Source organism: Enhydra lutris, unplaced genomic scaffold (assembly GCF_002288905.1).
Source record: "Enhydra lutris kenyoni isolate GAN:26980312 unplaced genomic scaffold, ASM228890v2 scaffoldscaffold34, whole genome shotgun sequence".
Taxonomy (NCBI): Eukaryota; Metazoa; Chordata; class Mammalia; order Carnivora; family Mustelidae; genus Enhydra; species Enhydra lutris.
In genome coordinates, this window is record NW_019154118.1 from 21,437,159 (window position 1) to 21,461,222 (window position 24,064).

At 41.8% G+C, this 24,064-nt stretch overlaps 3 protein-coding genes across 9 annotated transcripts; 1 reads left to right on the top strand and 2 right to left on the bottom strand.

The window, feature by feature from the left end:
• Positions 1–1,685: 1,685 nt before the first annotated feature.
• LOC111153893 (succinate dehydrogenase complex subunit D) lies at positions 1,686–12,451 on the bottom strand. Of its 3 annotated transcripts, XM_022513191.1 has the most exons (4): positions 12,303–12,451; positions 8,749–8,865; positions 6,959–7,103; positions 1,686–2,630 (listed from the first exon to the last, which is right to left on the bottom strand). In XM_022513191.1, exons 1-4 carry the CDS (start codon positions 12,352–12,354, stop codon positions 2,465–2,467), a joined length of 480 nt encoding a protein of 159 aa, XP_022368899.1. In that variant the 5' UTR covers positions 12,355–12,451; the 3' UTR covers positions 1,686–2,464. The 3 variants fall into 3 exon arrangements, with proteins under 3 accessions (XP_022368899.1, XP_022368900.1, XP_022368901.1); XM_022513192.1 differs by lacking the exon at positions 8,749–8,865; XM_022513193.1 differs by lacking the exon at positions 6,959–7,103.
• Positions 12,452–12,495: 44 nt separating this feature from the next.
• Positions 12,496–14,690, top strand: LOC111153883 (translocase of inner mitochondrial membrane 8 homolog B). Its single transcript, XM_022513170.1, is given in 3 exon segments — positions 12,496–12,526; positions 12,529–12,623; positions 14,301–14,690. Coding segments are annotated over 3 exon segments (294 nt in total). The 3' UTR covers positions 14,469–14,690.
• A 693-nt stretch (positions 14,691–15,383) lies between these two features.
• Positions 15,384–23,840, bottom strand: LOC111153882 (NKAP domain containing 1). 5 transcript variants are annotated; one of them, XM_022513168.1, is made up of 7 exons: positions 23,766–23,791; positions 23,189–23,197; positions 22,490–22,566; positions 21,380–21,480; positions 19,285–19,434; positions 17,939–17,992; positions 15,384–17,296 (listed from the first exon to the last, which is right to left on the bottom strand). In XM_022513168.1, exons 3-7 carry the CDS (start codon positions 22,556–22,558, stop codon positions 16,792–16,794), a joined length of 879 nt encoding a protein of 292 aa, XP_022368876.1. In that variant the 5' UTR covers positions 22,559–22,566; positions 23,189–23,197; positions 23,766–23,791; the 3' UTR covers positions 15,384–16,791. The 5 variants fall into 5 exon arrangements, with proteins under 5 accessions (XP_022368876.1, XP_022368875.1, XP_022368874.1 ...); XM_022513167.1 differs by having other exon boundaries at positions 15,384–17,299; positions 23,766–23,784; XM_022513166.1 differs by lacking the exon at positions 23,189–23,197 and having other exon boundaries at positions 15,384–17,299; positions 23,766–23,840.
• Positions 23,841–24,064: the final 224 nt, after the last annotated feature.

Here is a 24,064-nt window from a genome sequence, read left to right on the forward strand (position 1 = left end):
AAATTGAGTCCTACTTTCTGCTGCCGCTAGAGTTCAGGCCCCTTCTTCCTATATCCTCCTCCATGTCCTTCTGCTCTAGGTTACCAACATTCCTCACGTCACCTAAGTCCTCTCTAAAGCACAGTTCTAATCATGCGTTGCTTAGCCTCAAGTCCTCTCTAAAGCACAGTTCTAATCATGTGTTGCTTAGCCTCAGAAACCTACTGCTGTTAGCGCCCGCCTCATTTCCCCTGCTGTCTCAGCAGCTCACAGCAATCCAGTGATTTCCTACAGTGACAGCTCCGCACCGCCCTTGTTACAAAAACAACTGGGACCTGGAGCAGGCAGTACCCAACCAGCCTCCATTCAAACTTCTCACCTAAAGAAGCTTACCAGCATTAGACAGCTTTCCAGAACCAACTGTGGTCTGATGGTGCCGGCGATAGCTACAGGATCCCCATATTACCCAGTCCCTGCCCTCCCCATTTCAACTACATGGAAAACTCCACTTTACAGCAGTGGTGTCCTAGGAGCTGTGCGCGGGGGGCGGGGGGAACGATGCGAGGGGGGAATCATTGTCTATAGAGAACTTTAAGCCAGTAATAAAACCAACGAAAGGTCAGTCTGCTTTTTATCTTCGTCATGAGCCAACAACCCTCCCTAAACAATGTCAGTTTTACTACTATCTTATTAGTAATTTTATTACATATGTTATCGTATTTCTCCCTGCCAAGGCACACTGGCCCACCACCACCACTCCTGGGTGCGCCACGGCTATTCCGGCATCACCCCCTTTGGGAGCCATTAACCACCCTGAAACAGAAATAATCACCTTTTCCTGAACACTTAATATCCATCTGAGTCTCCGACAAGGCCATAAGCACATTAAGGGGAGCTTATCTTTAGCCCCTACTACAGACATTCATGAACACACTACCCTCCTAGCCAGCTCCCCTTCAACAGTCTGCCTCAGCTGCCCAGTAAGGTCTTCTGTGAGGGGAACACACCAAGTCCCAGTTCCTCTATGCTGCTAGGAGAAACAAACCGTCATGCCTTACACTCACCCTCAGATCAAACTGACTGCATCCAGAATGTAATTTAAATTCCAAAGGCTGGCATTTACAAAACATCATAACCTGGACCTCCTAATTCCTACTACAGTTGACCCTTGAACAATGTCAGGGTTAGGGGAACTGACACCTCACAAAGTCAAAAATCGATGTGATGCCCCAAAAACTGAACTAATAGCCTACTAGTGATGGAAAGCCCTACTGATAACATAATTAACATATATTTTTATGTTATATGATTTATATATATTCTTAAATTATGCTAGAAAAAAAATATTAAGAAAATCACAAAGAAAAAAATACATTTATAGTACTGTACTGACAAAAAAAAAAAATCCACATTTATAAGTGGACCAGAGCAACTGTGTTGCTCAAGGGTCAAATGTATTTAATCTGTATACTCTTCTCATACCAAACTATTCATACTCAGTATATTTTTGCCTATTACACATAAGTATTTTTTGTATTATGGTACTTTGTAATTTACCTAACTGCTGAGTCCTAGAAAGAAATTTAAACAGTCCTGTTTTATTGGTGTATATGCAACAGACACCAAGTTCTCCTGAATTAAAACTAGGGACAGTTAATACAGAAAAGAGTAGAATACATTTTTATTATATAGAATTTTATTTAAAAAAAAAACTTTATTCTCATAGAATACATTTTCACATTAGAGATTCCTACAGTGGGAAAATAACAATTTATTACTTACAGTTTTATTTTTGTAGACAGATTATTTTAGGACAAGTAAAATAAACACATTTGAGGATTAATTCTTGGTTTAGAATCTACATTACTTTGATACATCTATGAGGGGACCTCTTCCCTACATGGAACTTCTCTATACTCAGAAGCTCTCCAGGCTCTTCTTTCCAGGATTTAGAAATTAATAATGTAAAATATCGGTATTTCCTAATTTTAAAGTTTCCCTTGGACATGTAACCATCAATAACTGGTATTGACTGAACAGAGAGGGAAATTTTCAAAAATTAAACACTAATTTTCTGCAAAGTCTTTACTTACGAATGAACAGGCTTTCCCTTTCTCCAACATTCCAGGACAAAAGACAAAAGATCAGGTATTGATAGTAATAAAGCTGAATTCCCTTTAAGAATTTGATATGCTAACAGGCAAAAGCTCATACATAATGGTTAGTTATGCTATGAGTCTTGTGAGAAGCTAGAAGACAACCCCACAAATTCAGAACAAGAAACCCAGTCTCCAAATTTCTTGAATACAATTCCTCTTCAACTTTTTCATCAAAGACTAATTTCTAAAAATAACCAGGTGATTAGAAGAGGTTTGTCTCACCAATGGACTTATCTGTTATTTCCTCCTTATTGTGAGCTGAATGGCATGACAGAGCAGAGGCAAAGAGGTGTACAATCAATTCTCAAGGTATTAAGCCAAAAAGGTCAGAGCTTCCACAGCATGGCAACAGCTTTGCAGATGCCCACGTCATGATAGTTGAAATTACAAAGCCCAGCAAAGGTTAAAGCCGAGAGTGCCAAAATGCCTGCCTTGACAGCTTTCTGCAAAGCATCCCCTCGAACGTAGTCAGTAACCACTTGTCCAAGGCCCCTAAAAAAAAAACACAACACAGTGCAGAAGAAAAATCACAAGTCAGAAGACTATATGACTAACCTGACTGCAAAAAACTGTCAGGTTCAACATACAACTCATGGTAACAGGAATCATAAACTAAATGAAGGAACCAAGAGTCTCCTAATAATACAATAAAGACATCTCTACTCTTTAGATGTAATTTTTCAGAGTTATTTGTATCAAAGATAGCAGTTAATTACCACTCTATTTACAAAATCTTGGGGTTTGAGTTTGTTTTTTTTTTAACTAAAACAAATGCTCAAGGGGCACCTGGCTGGCTCGGTCAGTGCAGCATGTAACTCCTGAGTTCAGGCTCATGAGTCTGAGCCCCAGATTGGGTGTAGAGATTACTAAAAAAAATAAATAAACTTTAAAACAAATGCTCTACAAAGTCTTTCATTAATTCAAAAAAAAAATTTATGAAGCAGATATTGTGTATGAAAACCTGTTACAGATGTTGAAAGAACAGCAAAGACAGCATCTCTGCCCTTATGGAACAGATTTTAGTGAAGGAGGGGGAAAAAAGGTTATGTTTTAAGTAGGGAGTAATCTAAGTAAGTAGTGACCTTATTTTATTACTAGTAACAGCTTTATTGAGATATAATTCACACGCCATGGAATTAACCCTTTTAAGTAATCTCTAAAGCCAATGTGGGGCTCAAAATCACAACCCTGAGATCAGGAGTCACACACTCCTCTGACTGAGCCAGCCAGTTGCCCGCAATTAACCCTTTCAAAGTGGCTTTTAGTATAAGCATGAAGTTGCACAACATCATCACTATTTAGTTCTAGAACATTTCATCACTCCAAAAGAAACCCCCTATCCATTAGTCCCTTACTCAACTAGTTTTCTGTCTCTACGGACTTGCCTACTCTACATTTAGTGAAATCATACAATATGTGGCCTTTTGTGTCAAGTTTCTTTCATTTCACATCTTCAAGGTTCACCTATGTTGTGGCAGGTATCAGTACTTCAACCTTTTGTGTGGCCAAATAATATTCCTTTGTAAGAAGCTATTCATCAGCTGACAGACATTTGGATTGTTTCTACTTTTTGGTTATTGTAACTATTCATCAGGAGATAGACATCTGGATTGTTTTCACTTTCTGGCTATTATAAACACTATGAATATTACTATGCAAATTCTCGTGTGAAGACATGTATGTTCAACTTTGAGGGGTATACACCTGAAAGTGGAATCACTGAGTCATACGTACCTCTAACTTTTTGTTAGAACTGCCTAATTTTTCCAAAGTGGCTGTAACTTCTTACATTCCCACAAGAGACATATGAGGGCTCCAACTTCTCAGTATCCTTGAAGCATGTGTTATTGTCCCTATTTTTGATGACAGCCGTCCTCGTGAGTGTTAAGTAGTATCTCATTGTGGTTTGGATTTGGGTTTTTTTGTTTGTTTTAGGGAGGGAGGGCGAGACACTCTTAAGTAGGTTCCATGCCCAGCGCAGAGCCCGACTCAGGGCTCAACCCCACAACCCCAAGATCATGACCTGAGCCCAAATCAAGAGTTGGATGTTTAACCAAATGCGCTATCTAGGCACTCACTGATTTGCATTTCTATAATAACAAATGACGTTGTGCATTTTTTCATGTGCTTATGAGCCATTTGTAAATCTTTAGATAAATGTAATTTTACCTTTAAAAAGGTCACTGGCTATAGTATGGTAAATAGACAGTGCAGGAAGAAGGGAGGGGTGCAAAAACAGAAACAGAAAACCACTCAGGAGGCAAATAAAGTGCCTTGGCAAGTACTGGCTTAACCTAGGTTGCTGAGAGGGGAGATGGTGTGAAGCGACAACTGAGGCAAGCTCTGTTCTGAGGAGAGAGCTAACAGAGCTGATGGACTAGATGTGAGATAAGACAAAAAGAAGTATCTAGAATAACTCTGAGGATTTGGGGCTTGAGCAACTAGATTTTAGTGAGTTAGGGAAGAAAAGGAAAGGAGGTGGCCTTCAGGAAAAATCAAGTGAGATATGGGGGAAAGACAGATTCTGGGCCATGATAAATTTGGGAGGACTATCAGACATCCAAGTGGATTGTGTTAGTTACACAAATGGAAATACAGGTCTGTAGATCAGGGAAAGAGGTCAGATCTGAGCTCACCTCAGGAAATAAAGGGAAATGAAGAAAGCGAGACTGAGCCCAGGCAGAGCTTTATTATTCAGAGGTCAGACAAGAGGAGGAGCAGGCATCAGGAACTGAGAAGGTACAGCTAGTGGGGCAGAGGAAAGTAGCATCCAGGAAGTCAAATGGAAATAATTTAAGGAAGGAATGGTCAATTAAGTTGAATGCTGCTAAGAGTTCAATTAACAGGAGGACGGAGGACAGCTGGATTTGGAAAAATAAAGGTTTTTGGGGGGACTTTGGTAAAAATGACTTCAGTTATGTAGTTGGGATAAAAGTCCAATTAATGTGGGTTGAGAGAGAATGGATGCTGAGGAATTATAGAAAATTACAGACAACTTTTTCAAGCCATGATGTGTGCGTGTGTGTGTATGTGTGTGGCAGAGAGAGAGGGAGGGAGGGAGGGAGGGAGGGAGAGAGAGCGAGCAAAGGGAGAATTAGTAAGGTAAGTGGAGGAGTATAAATTAAATGAAAAATAACAATACATTACTTTAGAATTACCTCTTATTTCTGACTTTTCATTGATTTAGATGGATCTCCTGCCAAGAACTACATATTAGAGAAATCTCACTATACTTGTGATCTACATATGCAACAGGAATCCTTTACTTTGAAAGGTCTACCTGGTTAAAGGGTAATTCCCCAAGCCACCTTAGAAAAGTAGGTAAGCAAAAGCCCCTTTAACACTAGCTACAAAATCATTCTGACAAGTCACTTAACCTCCCTGGGGTTCAGTTTCCACACCTGTAAAGTAACAGGGTTGGTTAAGACATTCCCATGTCCTTTCAGCTCTAGCAATACAAAAATGCTTCCCTTACCCACAATATCATAATGTCCTTGTAAAACAAAATAAAATGAATCACTGAAAGAACAACAGTTACTCACAAACTTTCCAGAAGGTTCATTAACTTAGAAAATCTAGCAAACTACACTGGATAAAATAAACAGAAACTAGAAATTCATTCATTCAATAAATATTTACTTAGTGCTATGCGTCAGGTATTGCTCTAGGGACTAACAACACATGAGCAAACAAAAAGTCAAAAATCTCTTGAGAAAGGGCAAGACTGAACTGTAGTGTCTCAGGACAAGTGGGTGGTAAAACTACGATGAAATGCAAAGAAGTGATTAGTATAAAAATCAGGATAATGGTTCCTGGTAGGAGGACGCTGAGCAGTTATGACTGAGGCAGAACACAAGGAAGAAGCTTCTGCAGTTCTAGTTCTTGACCTGGGCAGTGTTATCCTTGTAATAATTCATTAAGCCATTGATTTCAGTCTAGGGCTTCTTTGTATCTGTGCTTTCATTCTAACGAGGGGAGACAAGGAGTATAGAGAATAATAAATACATTATATAGTATATCAGAAGGTAATAAACAATACTGAGAAAAATAAAATCGGGGAGAGAGATAAGGAATGCTGGGAAGGACACCGCAATTGCAATACGTGGTTACAGAAGGCTTCATTGAGAAGGTGACATTTCAGATGTGAAGGAAATGAGGAACAAGCCAAGCGTGTAATTAGAAAAAGAGGGTATTGGCCAGAAGCAAGAGTAAAAGTAAAGTTCTGAGGCCTGGCGTGTCCCTGGCATGTCTAAGAATAATCAAAGCCCGTGAAAATGTGGAAGAGAGTAGCTGGAGATGAGGGAAGAAACAGGCCAAATTATGTTGGGTCTGTAGACCACTGTAAGAATTCTTAGTTTGAGGGAGGTTAAGAGACTACAAAATATTTGGGGGAGGATGTTTGACCTGACTTCATACTTTAACAGGATCCCTGGGGCTGCTGCGTCGGGAACAGACAGAAGGAGGACCAGTTAGGGCACTACTATGGGAATCAAAGATGATGACCAGGTTTGGGGCATGAACAGTTAGAAGAATGGAAATGCCATTAACTCAGATGAGCCAGAGTGCTGGAGGAGGAGATTTGGGGGAGAGTAAGAACTTAGTTTTATAACACATTATATTCAAAACGCCTATTAGCTACGGAAGTGAAGACACTGAATAGGCAGGTGGACACATAAATCGGGCATATAAATATCTTACATGTGTTTTAAAGTTATCTACAGGTCTGAGTATCTCAACTTCTTCATATGCAGTAAGGAGACAAGCTCACAGCTAACGAACTGAGCAGACAGCGCTGACGCTCAAGGAACTGCTGTACTTGCCAGTGACTGTGGAGAGTGAGGGCCGCGGCCAGGGAGTAGTCCATCGCAGAGCCAGGATTCAAATAAGCAGCTGGAATTAGGCCCAGGAGCAAAACACTGACAACCCTCTCACCAGTCCAGTGGAGAGATGCAGCCTTAGAACCAGCTGCGGGAAGGAGGAACCAGACTTGTAAGAGTTGAAACGGAGAATCACACATCTCTCATATTCAATATTTGCTACAAAATAACCCAGCTGACAGCAAACAGCATGCATTTAAGACTCAGCTCTGAGCATAAAGAGAACAAGATAAAGAAGGTACTTGAGAAAGATGCTACCTCCCTTCTTTGAAATTCTTTAACGCAGGGTGCCTTGGTGCCTACATAGACTGATGAGAAGACTGACCCACTTTGTCGACAGGCAAAAAGAATGAATGAAGTACCTTTGCAGAATCACCAATCTCGAACTTTAGTACAATGGACAGATACCTTATGAATATATGTTAATACCACTTGAGAAATTCCTTTACAAAATTACTTGAATTTATACCTCTAATCTTTAGAATTAGAAGGTAAAAATAAAAATCCTTCGAAAGCAAAATTAAGCCAGCCAATTCGAAAAATTCTGATACAAACTTTTAGGATTACGGTCCTTCTTCTGTCCCATTACTTATGAAGAGCCCAAAACAAATATGGAACACGAGAACTTCTTTTAAATAAGTGAAAAACAAAATGGGCATTAAACATTTCTTGGGGAGCCTCTATCCTTTTTTGGTTACACACCCCTTTGGGACTCCAATGGAAGGATAGAGATAATTCTCCAGAAAAATGCACATGGACACACATAGTAAAAACTGTGTTTACGAGGGCGCCTGGGTGGCTCAGTGGGTTAAAGCCTCTGCCTTCGGCTCAGGTCATGATCCCAGGGTCCTGGGATCGAGCCCCGCATCGGGCTCTCTGCTCGGCAGGGAGCCTGCTTCCTCCTCTCTCTCTGCCTGCCTCTTTGCCTACTTGTGATCTTTGTCTATCAAATAAAGAAATAAAAAATCTTAAAAAAAAAACAAAACTGTGTTTACGACTTCTGGGGCTTTCCTTCAGTGCACATACCCCAAACTAATTTACCCCACTCTGCTAAATTTAACTGAACTTAGCAAAGGAATGGAGAAAGAAACAAAAGCTTTTCAAAAATAAAATAATTCTAAAAAGCAGAAAAACTATACTTGCCTAATTTCTCATAACTCAGATGCAACTAAATGTAAGTTGCTGACTCAAGCATGAAGGTTAAGTCTTTATCTCTGCAAAATACAGATCTCTCCAGAGTTTAAAACTGGAAATAAGAGTTAACTCATTATTCACCTACAGATTTGCTATAATTCTGACCCCCCAAAATGCTATGTAATTTTAATATTGACCTAAATAAAAATAAGCCAGTCGATTACAGCTACAAATATGTATGACTTTTTAAATTATCTACTATTCCAAAATATTTGTATCTGGGTCCTCTCCATCAGCTAAAAAAGTAAGATTGCCTATATTGTACAGACTCTTCCTACAGAGCTACTTTCTTTTAAAAAAAAAAAAATGAAATTTTAATAGACTTAGATCAGAAGGTTCTCTATGAGTATAAATGGCATCATTCAACCAGGCTGGTATTGTCTAATAAAGGTGCAGGCTAGGGAGGTCTTCATCTGACAGAGCTGGACATAAGAGTTCTGGTCCACAGATAGGAAATCCTGCCAAAGGCATGAAAATTTGCCCAGATGAAGAGGGCAAGAGCCCAAAAAGCAACAGCAATGAAAAAAAAAAAAACATACAATAGTGGTTGGGTGATAGGTGAATATGCTGTGTTCTACACCATCCTGGGGCAGGCTGGTCCTGAAGAAATGCTGAGACCTGAGCAGGTCTGACCACGGGGATTCGGACAAACAGAGCTGAGGAAAGAGACATTAGGGAGGTCATAAACACTTCTCCTTTAACAGGCCTTTCCTTTTTTTTTTTTTTTTTTTTAAATTAACATATAATGTATTATTACTCCCAGGGGTACAGATCTGTGAATCGTGAGGCTTACACAATTCACAGCACTTACCATAGCACATACCCTCCCCAATGTCCATAACCCATCCACCCTCTCCATACCCACTTCCCCCCAGCAACCCTGTTTGTTTTGTGAGATCAAGAGTCTCCTATGGTTTGTCTCCCTCCCGATCCCATCTTGTTTCATTTTTTCCTTCCCTACCCCCAAACCCCCCACTTTGCCTCTCAAATTCCTCGTATCAGGGAGATCATATTGATAATTGTCTTTCTCTGATTGACTTAGGTAGCTCAGCATAATAACCTCTAGTTCCATCCACGTCGTTGCAAATGGCAAGACTTCTTTTGATGGCTGCATAGTTTCTATATATATATATATCTCACATCTTTATCCATTCATCTTAACAGGCCTTTCTGATAACCATAAGCAAACTACTAAAGCCCAAATAGGGGATGACATCTCATCTGCAAAATGAAGATAGTATTTCCCTGGGGAGCTATGAGTCACACTAAGTTGCCCCTCAAAGATTAAAAAATCAATGAACCACTTAAGTAAAAGGACTACACTTTTACTAATTTTATAAAGTATATTAAAGGGCACCTGGGTGGCTCAGTGGGTTAAAGCCCCTGCATTCGGCTCTGGTCATGATCCAGCTGCATCAGGCTCTTTGCTCAGCAGGGAGCCTGCTTCCCTTCCTCTCTCTCTGCCTGCCTTCCTGCCTACTTGTGATCTCTGTCTGTCAAATAAATAAATAAAAATTTATTTAAAAAGAAAGTATACTATAGCTCCTTCCTCTTTCCATTTGTTCATCTATTCATCCAACAAACATTCACTACATGTTAGAGTATGCTCTAGACTGGAGCAGGAGATAAAAAGACAGACTTTGTCCTCAAGGAATTCAGTCTAGGTTGGAAAGAACATCTATTATCATCTTCCTTTTCAAGATCAGTTTCTCGACATGTACTTTTTTGGGGGAGTGGGGAGGGCAGAGGGAGGACAGAAAGAATTTTAAACAGGTTTCACACCCAGCAAAGGCCCAACATAGGGCTGGATCTCATAACCCTGAAATCATGACTCTAGCCAAAAACAAGAGTTGGACACTTAGATGACTGAGCCACCCGGACGCCCCTCTTGAACTCATCCTTTTCCGTCCCCCTTTAGATTCTATCTCTTAGTTAAAAAATAGACCTAAGTTCACACAACTTCACCACTTACTAGCTGTGAGGTGATGAGCAATTAAGTTAATTAAACAGGCTCTCTAAGCCTCAATGTCCTCATCTGCAAGATGAAGATAGTAGCACTTACTTCATAATACTGTTGAAAATTAAAATACCCAAGGTGCTCACCGTAATTCCCAAAATGTCATAAATACTCAATAGAAGGTAACTTCTCTCCTGTGTCTTTCACCTTTCCTTCCTTCCTGTTGGCCATTTCCCACTCACTGATGTAATTTATGTGACCCTTCCCTTGACCCTGTGTCCTCTAATGCCATGCACTCTTTCCCTGCTCCCTTTCTTCTCTTTCCAACTATGCTTCTTTAAAGTGTTGTCTAAATTACCTCCACTTCCTCACTTCCCTATGATTCTTCAACTCTGAAACTCATTTTATCTGCACTACAACTGCTTTGTTAAGTTGCCAATGGTCTCCGTGTGGTCACATTCAACAATTACTGTTCAGTCTTCCATCTTATTGGGCCTTTCCTCTCTTCTTTTCTGATGAACTCCCTTCTAGTCCCCGCTTTGATCCTCTGACATCCTATATGAGTCTCCTCCTGCATCCACTCTTACATGTTTTCCCAACATTCTATCATCTGCCCACTGCTCTCCTCACATCCTCAGCCCACCCTTGGCCATTTTGACCACCCAGCTTATACTACCTGTAAGCTGATGACGCCTCATTCTGTATCTGCAGCCCTTCTACGTCTCCAGTGTTTCAGAAGTTTAAGTGCCTGCTGGACTGCTCTCCTGAGATACCCTACATGGTCCTCAAACTCACCATGCCAAAAACTAAAACCATCCTTCAACTCACTCTTTCTAGCAAACCTGTCTTCCATTTGTATGTTCCCCACTTTATTTAATGACATCCCAGCTACTCTTTACCTAAAAATCTGTGAGTCATATAAAACCACCCCACACCCCCCAACTGTCAATTGCCAGCTCATATTGATGTATCTCCTTAACATTTCCTGAGACAATCTGCTCTTTTTTATACCATTTCCCAAGTTCAGGACCTCACAGTCCTTGCCTACACTACTACAACAATGTCCTATCTCATCTCCCTGACTTGTGTCTTAGCCCACTGCCATCTCCTATGATGGCCATGTACCACGGTGTTACCCAAGGGGCCAATCGAAACTCAACTCTATGTCAAATCTTTCAATGATGCCCTTTACATCAGGTAAACCCATACTCCTTATCAAGGAAAGTTCTTCCTTGATTTGATTCCAGTTCACCTTTCCAGATTCAGCTCTTATTCCTCACCCTGAGCTTCATGCTCTAATCATATCTAGTTTCTCTCCTACCTCGCAGTTCCTACACCTTCATCATCACTTTTGCTCATCCCAGTAGTTCCCTAACCCCTGTGGCCTTTCTTATCCCCAAGACACACACACTTCCTCCGGGAACCAAAACAGGGCAATTCTTTAAAAACACCAGCTAAATATGTTCCTCCTCTGGAGTGGCATAGCAATACATGTGCAGCACAAGACTTTTTGCTTTATGTTCGATTATGTTTACCTTTATGTTCGATTATCTTTACTTTATGTTCGATTATGTTCGATTGTGTTTCCCTATAAAAAGGAAAAAACTCTTCGAGAGCAGGAACTGTTATACAAATATGTATCCCATTCCTACCACGGTGCCTGGTTCAACACAAATGTCCAGTTCAATGATTATTGAAGTGATTTCCAGAACCCCCTCTCCACCAACTCCAGGGTAAATGGGCAAGGCCAGGCATTGAGGCTCAGAGCCTAACCCCACAATTTTCCGATGCGGGGTGGGTGCATTCTAAGGACAGTGAATGGGGAAAAATCAAAACAGAACAAAAAAAGAACCCTTAAGAATAGCCTCAGCAGAACTGTAACTTCCAGGAGCTCTTTTCCAGATTACCCTATCCCCGTGTCGGCCCGGAGCGGGGCAGATACGTGCTCGGGAGGACATCTGGGCGCGGAGACACGGTGGTTATCGCTGTGGTGTAGACCCGGACCAGATCCGCCAACCGGACGGTGGAGGGATTCCCTGCTCAAGAGGCCTCACCACCCCGCAAACAAATCCTCGCCGCACTCCCTTCCCCGGCTGGAGGTTGCCCTAAGAACCTCCCGCTGCCAGGACGCCTCACCTCGGCCTCCTTGGGCACCGCACAGGACACCCAGCCTCCAGAGACTCGCCATCGCTCTCCTGAAGCCTCAAGGTCACCCAGCAACCCGGAAGCAGTCCCTCGACAACTTCCCGCCCGCCACAACTCAAGAAAACAGGGAGAAGGAAAATGCTGGGTGAACCGGAAGTTGGGTGCCGACGCGCTCCCGCCGCACATGCGCGCACACGCTCGCCGGAAGGCCGCGGCTGGAGGCAGACGATGGCGGAGCTGGGTGAGGCGGACGAAGCCGAGTTGCAGCGCCTGGTGGCGGCGGAACAACAGAAGGCGCAGTTCACTGCCCAGGTGCGGGGTCAAGGACCAGGGGGAATAGACAGGAGGGTGAGGCACAGGTTGAGTTTTCAGACTTTTTACTCAGCCGATGAAGTGACAGCCGCTAGGAAAAGCTCTGCGACCTCACCACGGTTGGACTGCCCTGTGCTCGCTCCTGCCGCGCCGGGTTCTTCACGAACAGGCTCCAGCCTCTGGAGACCAGTCGTGCTCAGGCACCCGCTGGGCACACCCAGCGTGGGGAAAGAGAAAATGTAAAGCAGAGAAGAAAGGTTCGAGCGAGGCAAGGGCACCGGAGCCTGGTTTGGCAGCGAGCGCTCTGGGCTTGGCCTTCCTGAGATCTGGGTTCTGATCCTGCCTCGCCCTTTACAGGCCGCGTGTGGGTGTTGGTTCTGCAGTCGTCTGCTGCCTCGCTGGACTGTAGAGGTCATACGCGATCATGTATTTGAAAACGACAAAGCAGTGGAACGAACGTTCATGGAGAAGGGTGGGCTCTGAAGTAGTTTGGACTGTGGGTTAGAACAAGTGTCTGGGAGCCGTTTCGGCATGGTTCGAAACCCGGCGTGGACCCTGACTAGCAGCAGCACCACTAGCAGCGTGGCTAGTTGCTTCACCACGCCTCAGATGGAGATAGTCGTAAAGTACCGACTGACTGCTTAGCACCCAGTCTCAAAAGGAAGCCCTCAGTAAATGGTCCCCACCACCGCCCCCCCCCGCCTTGTGTGGACGCGGGGGGCGGTGTTCGCGGACCATTAAGTAGCAAAAACGGTTTCTGTACCTCTGTGTGCCTTTTTATGGAGAGTGGATCCATGACCTTCATTGGATTCACAAATGTGTCCATGACCCCCAAAACTTGAGAACTTAAGAACTCGTCTGTAAGGCATAGGTTTGGAATGACAGGAGAGCAGTGGTTTGGGGAAAATTAATTGGTATCATACTTTCCCCGCTTACACTGGTGCAACTTGGAAATATAAAAGAAGATACTAACCCTGCCTGAAAATCTGGTCTGATTAAGGACTTAACACAATCGGAAAAAATAGACAATGGCCTCCAAGGAGGTTAAAAACTGGAACTATTTTGAAGAATGGGAAAATTCTTTAGGTAGGGCATTCCAGGAATACTAAGTCACATTGAGTATGCTGTGCGTGTACTTCACGGAAGCTTAACAGGTTGGTGGTTAAATAACGGGCTACCCTGAGCAGCTCACAGAGGAATTGTGCATGAAGCACAGGGGGGACTTGATGGAAAGTTACTTTTAGTTACTAAAGAGGAGAAAAACAGAAACAGAGAGGATTAAGGATTACTGCAGTGTAAGAACAAGGATCTGGGCCATACTGATGACAAATTAGGAAGTGAGGAAGAGGAGAGCCCAGGATTTGTTGATTTAAAGAATGAGGTGAGGGGCGCCTGGGTGGCTCAGTGGGTTAAGCCTCTGCCTTCCGCTCAGGTCATGATCTCCGGGTCCTGGGATTGAGTCCCGCATTGGGCTCTCTGCTCCGCAGGGAGGTTGCTTCCTCCTCTCTCTCTCTCTGCCTGCCTCTCTGTCTACTTGTGTTCTCTCTGTCAAATAAATAAACAAAACCTTAAAAAAAAAAATGAGGTGAAAGAAAATGAGAAAGACAGGAAGGAAATAAAGTTGGCAGTTAGACCTATATGCAGACAGCAGTGATTACTAATTTTCTTTCCTCTTAGGTACATCACTTCATGGAGCTGTGCTGGGATAAATGTGTGGAGAAGCCAGGGAATCGCCTAGACTCTCGCACTGAAAATTGTCTCTCTAGCTGTGTGGACCGCTTCATTGACACTACTCTTGCCATCACCAGTCGGTTTGCCCAAATTGTACAGAAAGGAGGGCAGTAGGCCGTCCCCTGGGAGACTAACAGAAGCAAAGGACTTGTTAAGCAGATTGAAGGGCCAGTGGGGGAAGATCATCAGCCTGTTGTCAAGTGAACTTGAGGCTGTTACCAAGCCTATTGGTGCTAAAAAGTAACAGATCAAATGTTCAAAAAGTGAAATTTATTTATTTGGAATTCAGAAATTCCATGTTTTATCACAATTACTCAATAAATGTGAATTCTCCAACTCTTTTTTTTTTTTCTTAATCCCATTTTAGGATTTAATATAGAGATCTCTGATTGGCAGGAACACTAGAAATATGTTCCAAGACCAGTAGTGCAAATGAGAGATCTTGGGTTTTGAAGGGCCATCCTACGCCATATTTAAGGGGGCTAGAAGAACCATCAAAGACAGCCCAAGGTATAGAAGTGAAATTGGGGTTGAGAAAGGTGAAGAACAGAAGACAGGTTTATTGCTTATACATGACCAAGAAAAAGTAAACACAGCAAAAAACAAAACAGGCAAGATGTGTATTCTTGGGAAAGAAATAGGCCTGCTAGTATGGGAAGAAGGGAAGGTCAAGACTGAAGTAGAATCAACAACCTGGAGATGCCTTGTTCCACTGGCCCATCTTCCTGAGTCTGTGCTAGAATCAGTACTTTTATAGCACAGAAACAATGCTTTAAAAAAAAAAAAAAGTGCTGAAAACTCCTTCCAACAAAGATTTCACCTATTCCAGGAACAAAGTAATTTGTCTTTAGGTTAAGAGGTAGTAATTACAAACTGTTTTCCCCACCTGGGGCCCCTACTAATCCCAAAGGTAAAAATATACACCATGGAACATTGACAATTGAGTACCAAAGTATTAATATTTCAAGTAAATATCCCCAAAGGTAGCACCTGCATATAATCAAGGGATAGGGAACCTCTAGCCAACCATGTATTTTATGACCAAACATTTTATTAGACATCTGTTCTGTAAAGAGAACAAATTTAGTAGTTAGAACTGTAAAATATTACCACCTCATGGAATGTTGTTAGTTATATTCTATTGCTGGTGTCTTACACTGTCATGCTACCATGAAGTATTTCTGTATTATACATGGGGAAAGTAAGGCCAGGGAGGTTAACTTACCTTTTCCAAACCTCATAACTAATTAGAAGCAGAACCAAGACCAAAATTCTGAGTTTTCAAGCTTTCTACTCAGCCCATGAAATGACAACCAGGAAAAGCAGCATGTCACTTGATATTCTGTCATAATGAAAAAAATCACTTGTGTTCTGCCAGCCTTTTTTCAGTGCTATTTTGGTTTCTTAAGAATTAACAGTAGGGATCACAGTATATAGCAAAGGGAAATAATACGGTCTCTGCTTGGTGCTTTAATTGGAAGGCAGACTGGGAGGGAAGAAGCGGGTACATCCCTGAGAAGCCTGTTTTATTTTGGAACTGATTCAACCTAGTTTCAGGGAAAATCTAAAGTTCATTAATAGATTTAGAAATTAACAAGGAAGATAATATTTAAATGGCAGTTGCTACCCTGAATCCTGTTCAGAGCACCACTAGACAGCATGACTAATTCCTAATTTTATCCCATTTGGTTGAGGACTCACCCAAAACAACTGAAGAATTAATTTTGAACACAAGTCCATTTAGGCAATATACCACAATGGAAATAGAAAACCATTTACTAAACCAATAACCATGTTTAGGGGTATACTGAATGTAGCCACAGACCCTGTCCAGCAGGGAAATTTGATGGAAAACCCTAGTCTCGTAACAGCTGCGTAGGGATATAATCATAAAGGAAAAATGTTTTGCTCTTATATTCATTTTCTCATTAAATAAAAGACCACATCTATGAGGCCAAAATACGGAAAGATCAAAGCACCAAGGCTGAAGACAATAAAAGTTGTGGCACCTGCTATATAAACAGAGAACACGATGTTCCAACATTCTACACAGCACCAATTCCAATCCACTTCTTGATCCCAGCCCTTGCTTTCCCCAAATTCAGCATCCCAACTGGTGTACCCAGGTCATTATTGGGATTCAGCTTTCTGGGTCCTTTAATTTGCTGTATATGCACTCTACCCTAAATGTGATTAATTGCAAAAAATAATCTCTTCAAGAAAACTTCGTAACAAAATACCAGATTCCCTATTAACAATCAGAGGATCAAGTTTAACAGGCCAAACAGAAGACAAGAAGTCTGTCAGAACGTAGATAGATGGCACAGGATAGCTCTGACATCAGGGTCCCTGTGCTGGGCAAGAGAGTCACTGGCAAAACCCAAGGTGGAAGAGCTGTAAGTAACCAGTCAGATGGGAAATGGAATAGCTCTCCTCCTCAGTCATCCTCTGAACTCTCTGCAGACCGTTCATCTGTAGCCACTTTCCAATTTGTGCGTTTGTTTGTCCTCTCCTGTATTTCATTGTTAACTATAGGGATATGGACTTCTTTCTCTCTCTTTTTTCTTTTGGTTTTCTTAGTGTCTCTTTCCTCACCTTCCTCAGAACTGCTGGATGCAGAATCATCCGACTGGGAAGTGTCACTTTCTGCATCCAAGAATAAAGCAGATTTTTTGAGAGACTTTTTCCTGGATTTTTTCTTGCGCTTATGCGGTTGTTTCCTTTTCCTGGTACTAGAAGCCCCAGTTTCTTCCGAGAACTCGCTTGAGGAATCTGCTGTTATATCTGTGGCTTCTTTTTTGCTTTTCTTCTGTTTTTTGTGTGACTTTTTTTTCTGCTTTTTTTTGTGAGATTTCTTTGACTTCTTGTGTTTGTGAGACTCGTGGGTAGATGGTTTTCCTTGGGGAGATGTTTTTTTTCCATTGGTGATATCTTGCTGATCACTACTAATAAAAAAGAGAAACTGCTTTACTATAGAAAATAAAAAGTGTATTTATATTTTAGTATTCTGCATTCTAGACAGAAAGTTGGGGTTAGGGGCACCTGAGTGGTTTAGTCGGTTAAGCATCTGCCTTCAGCTCAGGTCATGATCTGGGGGTCCTGGGACTGAGCCACACATCAGGCTCCCGCTCAGCAGGAAGTCAGCTTCTACCTCTGCCCCTCCCCCTGCTCATGCTCGCTCTCAAATACATAAACAAATCTTAAGAAAAAAAGTTGGGGTTAACATCTGAATTTTAACTAAAAGCTCTGACATAGGGTTATTATGAGACTTCTATCACTCTCAGAGTTTTGTTTCCTCATCTTGTTTTCTTAAAATGAAGACAAGAATTCTAATCTGCCAAACTGAGTTACTGCACGGAAAACTATTAAAAACCTAAATGCTATATATAAATGCAGAACATCAATTAGGAAAAGGCAAAATACCAGTTATCTCCCAAATAAATTGCCTATTGTGTTTCTAGTTACATTTTAATGGCAAATGTTATCTCCTTTGTAAAATTAGGAACCCAATTTATAGTTGAGACTTGAAATTAATCTTATAGCTTCGAGCTTTTTTTTTTTTTCAGTAAGCCTATTTGCCTTACCTGTCTGTTTCAAATTCTTCAGGGTATAACTCTTTATAACCACTGTGACCCCATCTGTAAGATGACATATTTCATTACATGTATAACTAAAGCAATGCATATATTTTTGAAAATTTAAAGAAAATTAGACTTAGTGCATGCAGACACAGACATGCACGCAGAGCAAAGAAAATAAAGATAAGGCAGAGCCAACCCCACCTTCAAGCTCAGTAACTTACTTGGCTACATTTTCTGTACTGCATGTTATCATTTCAGACACAAAGCATTCTTCTGTCCATTTGTTAAGAGACTTGCCATTTTTAAGAAACACTAAGGAACTCTTCTACTCTGCTCTTTACCTGTAAGTACCTCTCCAAAAATAACTTGTAACAATGCTGTCTACAATGGGATGTTTTTTACATAGCAATTTTATTGAGGTATAATTCTGAGACCATGAAATTCACCATTTTAAACTGTACAATTAAGTTGCTTTCAGTACACAGAGTTGTGCAACCATCACCACTATCTAATTTCAGAACATTTTCATCACCCAAAAAGGAACTCCATCCCTTAGCAGTCCCTCTCCATTCCTCCCTCTCCTGTAGCCCATGGCAACCACGAATCTAATTTCTGTCTCTATGGATTTGCCTATTCTGGACATATCATATAAATAGAATCATAATAAGTGGTGCTTTGTGTCTGGCTTTTTTCACCTATTTCCAAGGCTCACCCATGTGGCAGCACTTATCAGTACTTTATTCCTTTCTCGTCAAATAACATTCCATTAGTTCCCCTCCACTCCCTTATCTGCAGTTTTGCTTTCTGGAAGCAGATCACCCTCCTCCTGCCACACTGTCAGAGGTCAGGAGTAGCCTAATGCTACATCAAAATGCCTACCTCATTCACCTCACTTCATCTCAACACGTAGGCATTTTATCATCTCACATCCTCACAAGAGTACAGTACAAATAAAATATTTGAGATAGGACATTCACATAGATTTTATTTTATTTTATAAAAAATCTATTTTTAGTTAATGTTATTCTCTTAGTGTTCCCAATTTAGAAATCAAACTTTATTATAGGTTATGTTTGTACAGAAAAAAACACAGTATTCAGTACTATTCACAGATTTAGGCAACCACTGGGGGTCCTGGAATGTATCCCCCATGGATAAGGGGGGAATACTTTACCACATTTTGTTTATCCATTCATCAGTTGATAGACACTTGGATTTCTACTTTCTGGCCATTATGATAATTATGTTATGAACATTTATGTGCAAGTTTTTGTACAGATAATTAATTTGTAAAAGTACACATTCTCAGACCAAATAGTATTAATGGTCACATGAATTTTGTCACAAACCTGTCTGGCATATTAGCTTCATAATCATACAACTTCTTATTCCAGGATTTAGCCTTCAGAAAATCATCTTCCAGTGCCCCAGAAATTTCATTCTTTGGCCTCCAATAGTCTCTTTGACTTTCTTCATCAAAACCATCACTACGCATCCGGCTATAAGGAAAAACAGAAGAACTTTTATATTTAGAAGTAATCTGTGAGGTTCCTTTATGGATGTCATGCACAAAACCCACTGAACAAGCTAAGAGGAAAACAAAATCACCGATTCAGTGTTAAAAAAAAAAAATGTAAAAAGACATGATCTGTTCTTCGCTCTAAGTCTGTATAGCTGTCCAGTGAAAATCTGACCATCACTACCCATCCTATTGCAGAATAAAGACAAAATAACTTATGGACTGTGGCATGCTATAGCTCACTTACTAATTCTCAAGTAGGAGGACACGGAAAGAGGGAAGTAGAGCATAATCACAGGTGGGGACATTTCAAACTAACCTAGAAATATATTCCCTTCCTTAAAAACCAGCAACTTGCTATAGTGAGGTCATAGTAATAGTAGGAGCAAGGCCTAACCCATGAGTAGGCTAGGGTAGAAAAATAGTTGAGAACCACCCTGTGCTTACAAGGTCCGCTAACAAGTCACTAAGCACGCTAATCAGTTATCAAAAATGTTTAAGGGCCTCCTACGTGCTGAACACCATTCTAGCTGCAGGGGATGAGACAATCAGAATCCTTGCCCCTTAAGAGATTATGTTTTAAAGATTTATTAGACCATGACAGATATCAATAACTCACTCTAAAAACAACATTTTGGGGATACCTGGGCGGCTCAGTCATTAAGTGTCTCTCTTTGGCTCAAGTCATGATCTCAGGGTCCTGGGATCAAGCCCTGCATCGGGCTCCCTGCTCAGCGGGAAGCCTGCTTCTCCCTTTCCCACTCCCCAGTTTGTGTTCCCTCCCTTGCTGTCTCTCTCTGTCAAATACATAGAATCTTTAAAAATAAATAAAATAAAATAAAAACAATATTTTGTCCCTGAAAATGTGGCTTGGAATTGAACAACCAATAGAAGACAAATTATCATCTGCACTAACTTTACATCTAAATCCTCAAAGGACCATCTTCAGCAAGAAAACGACTGCAAAGATATTTATTTTTATATTGAGACTCTGCCTTCTTTACCTTGGATACCCTGAATACTTTCTTGTCTAAAGCCCTTCACATATACAGTCAACCGCACTCCAAAGCCTGAGTACTACACAGGCACATTCACTCACTCTACATATCTATTAACTGCTCCCCTGGGTGACTTTAGAAATCAGCATTATTACTACAGTCATTTCTCATACACACAGCTCTACACTAACAGGCATATGAAGCCCGAGAAATATTCTCAATACTCAGATATTCCTATACCTCCACAAACAAGACAATTAAGCCTGCATTATCCTGCATATTCACACTGAATTATTAAAAAGGTACTCTAAAAGCTGTGTGACTTGGTGAACACAGGAAATAGAAGGGGTAAAGAAAAGCCTGAGAATCAATCAAAGACTAATAGGGGAAAGGAGTAAATGATAGCTAAGTGACCGTAAGACAGCAACAGAGAATCTTAAAAGCCACCAGACAAGGTCAGAATACACAGAATCCTTAACTTTTAAAGTTATTCAAGGTAGAATTTTTAAATTCCCCATTGCAAATAAATGCTAAAAGTTAAACCATATGTATCATAGCCATTACCTTTATGCTTAGGTCTAGATTTATGAAAGAAGGAAGGTTTAAAGATTCACAGAACTGAACTCCTCTATCTTTAGCATACTAAAATGCTTTCGAAGTGAAACTTGATGGTTCTGAACAGGATCTGAATTATTTTGGTTCTTTTTTTTTTTTTAATTATATTTATTTATTTGACAGAGATCACACGTAGGCAGAGAGGCAGGCAGAGAGAAAGGAGGAAGCAGGCTCCCCACTGAACAGAGAGCCCGATGCGGGACTCGATCCCAGGATCCTGGGATCATGATCCAAGCCGAAGGCAGAGGCCTTAACCCACTGAGCCACCCAGGTGCCCCTGAATTATTTTGGTTCTTAGAGCTCCAACTTCACCTTGAACTACTGGGTAACATTTTCCTTTTGGTCCCCCGGTAAGCATCTTCCATCTGTTTCTCCAGTTCTCTTATTTTCCACATATCTGATTCCTCCTGAATCTAGATTTTTTAAAAGAAAAGAAATATAATTACTAAAAAAACAGTATTTTATATCAAAAAAAAGTAACTGACAATACACTCTGCATTAATTATTGTATTACAGAATGGTTTATAATCAGGAATCTGGGGAACAAATTCAGGATTCTCTAGAGTAGCTCAACAATGCAACCCAGTGAATCTCAAGTATGTAGAATTCTGCAGCAACAGGAGAACTTTTTAACCCTGCAGAGACTCACTTATCACCTTATTAACTTTGCAACTATGCTGCAATTATCAAATGATAACCCTTTATGTTTAGTCACCAAATCCTTTGGATTTTATCTCCGAAATTCCTCATCTTCATCGCTACTCTCACTGCTCTCACATGAACTCCTCATCATCTCTCACCTGGAGCACTGCAACTGCCTGAACGGTGTCTCTACTGTTTCATTCTATCTGCTCTCTCCTCCCCTACCCAGCTAACAAATCATCTTTCTACAATACAAATATAATCTTGTCACACCCTGCTTAAAAACATTTGATAGCTTCTTTACTATTTAGAGGAAAAGTCTAATCTCCAAGCATCACAATCCAATTCTGATTTACCACCTGAGCCTCACCTTCTCTCACTACCCCCCCCCAACATTCCCTCCTTTCCAGACACACACGCTTTCTTGCCACACCCCAAGTGCTTTGTGCTCTTCTTTGTTGCCATATGAGTACATGATGCTCTGTCTAGAATGATCTTTTACACCTGGTAAATTTGAACCTGTTCATCAAGAACTAGTTCAAATATAGCAGCTCAAACACCCCTCATTCTGCGAACCCTTTCCTAATTTCCCAAGGCCGATTTCACTGTTCCTTCCTCAGGGCACGGAAGCACCTTATATGTGTCTCTATTATAGGACTTACCAAATTGATTGTAATTATCTGTTTTGTTCATCTTTGTATCTCCAAACTACCAAAATCATGCATGGCACACTGTATGACTCCAATAAATGTTGAGGAATAACTAGATTGTACCTCTCACCTTATTGTGAGCATCTGTATGCCGGATGACATTCCTCAGGAGGACTTTTCCCAATGGAACACGGGACATTCTTCAATCTGAAGTGAATCAATAAATAACATTTAATAACAATAATTTCCTTTCTTACCTTATCTTTTATTACAGTGTTATAAAGAAGCATGAGGTAAAGGAAAGATCACTGAACAAGAAGTCAGAGGTCCTGAGGGGTAGTTTTCCCTTCACCATTAAAAGAGGGAAACGCCTAGCTACCCTAATGTGCAGATGAATGCACAGTGACATGGTGGGCATCCAAATTCTTTCAAACTGCACAGAATTAAGTGCCTTCAAGAGCACCATTTTATTTAATCCTCAAAACAACCCCCATGTTTTATATGAGGCAAGTATCTTCATTTCTATTTTGTAGATGAAATTCCCTTAAGCCATAACTTGCCCCAGACCAGACAGCCCACAGCAAACAAGATCCGGATTAGGGATCAACTTTCGAATCTCAAAATTAGTTTGTGATGGAGCAAATACCTAGATCTGACAATGTCAGGACCACAAATGTCAACATTTGACATCAAATGCAGAGACGCCCTAAGTATCTCCATTCAGGGGAATTCTTTCTGTTTTGTACAGAAGCCTCCAAAAAACAGATGACAAGGATATTCTGTGTGTAGCTAGCAGCTGTTTTGTGCAACCACCCCACCGCTCACTCACCCCTCGATCCTGAGGAAATCAGGCATCTTGCTAGTGTGAGACGAAGAACCACTCCATTACAAGATCTCCTCCGACCCAGGAAGCCAAGGAGTCAGGGCTCAAAGGCAGCTCTGCAGCTTCACCCGAGTCCTTCATGAAAATGCAGCCTTCCCACCGGTTATTCTGCCCTCACCCGTGGCCCAGGCCACGGCTGCCTTTCCCCCAGCCCGCACCGACAGGAAGATCTCTTTTCGGACCGAGGCCGGAGGCTGCGCCAGCGCGGAATCCGGACGGCCGGCTTAAGGGGGGCATGCCCCGTTCACGCTCCTCTGGGACGGACCCCGGGGTTGGGCTTCGCTCTCTCGAAAGGATGGGGACGGTCTGGACGGGTACAACCTTCGACTGGGCCCAAGAGACACCCAGAGTGCCCGAAAGGGGAGTGGGGGTGGGGGGTTGGGGTTGAGGCTTCCAAGTGGAAGACGGAGAAAATACCCCAGTCTCTGTCACCGGGATCCCTGCCCCCCAGCGGCCACGGAGCTCCCGGTAACCTTCCCTCCAAACGCCCTCCCCATACAAATACACACAAACACACCCATACCGTGCGCCGCAGCTTCGCGTGGCGGGGATTTGGGGGGAGGAATCGGTCTGGGAGACCAGGGAGCGGGCTTCCCTTTCAGGCCGGAAGTCGTGCTCCGGAGAAACTCTTCCCACCCACAGGACCCAGAGACTCCCACGGGGAGGGTTTCCAGCATCCTCTAGAGATCAAAGGGTGCGGAAGGGAGGCGGGCGCCTTCCTGGAAAGGAAGTGGATCGGCCTCAGTTGAAAAGCAAGCCCAACACCAGGAGGGGGAGATTCCGGAACTGGATGTAAAAAGCCTTTCTTCCTGGAGCTTTCCG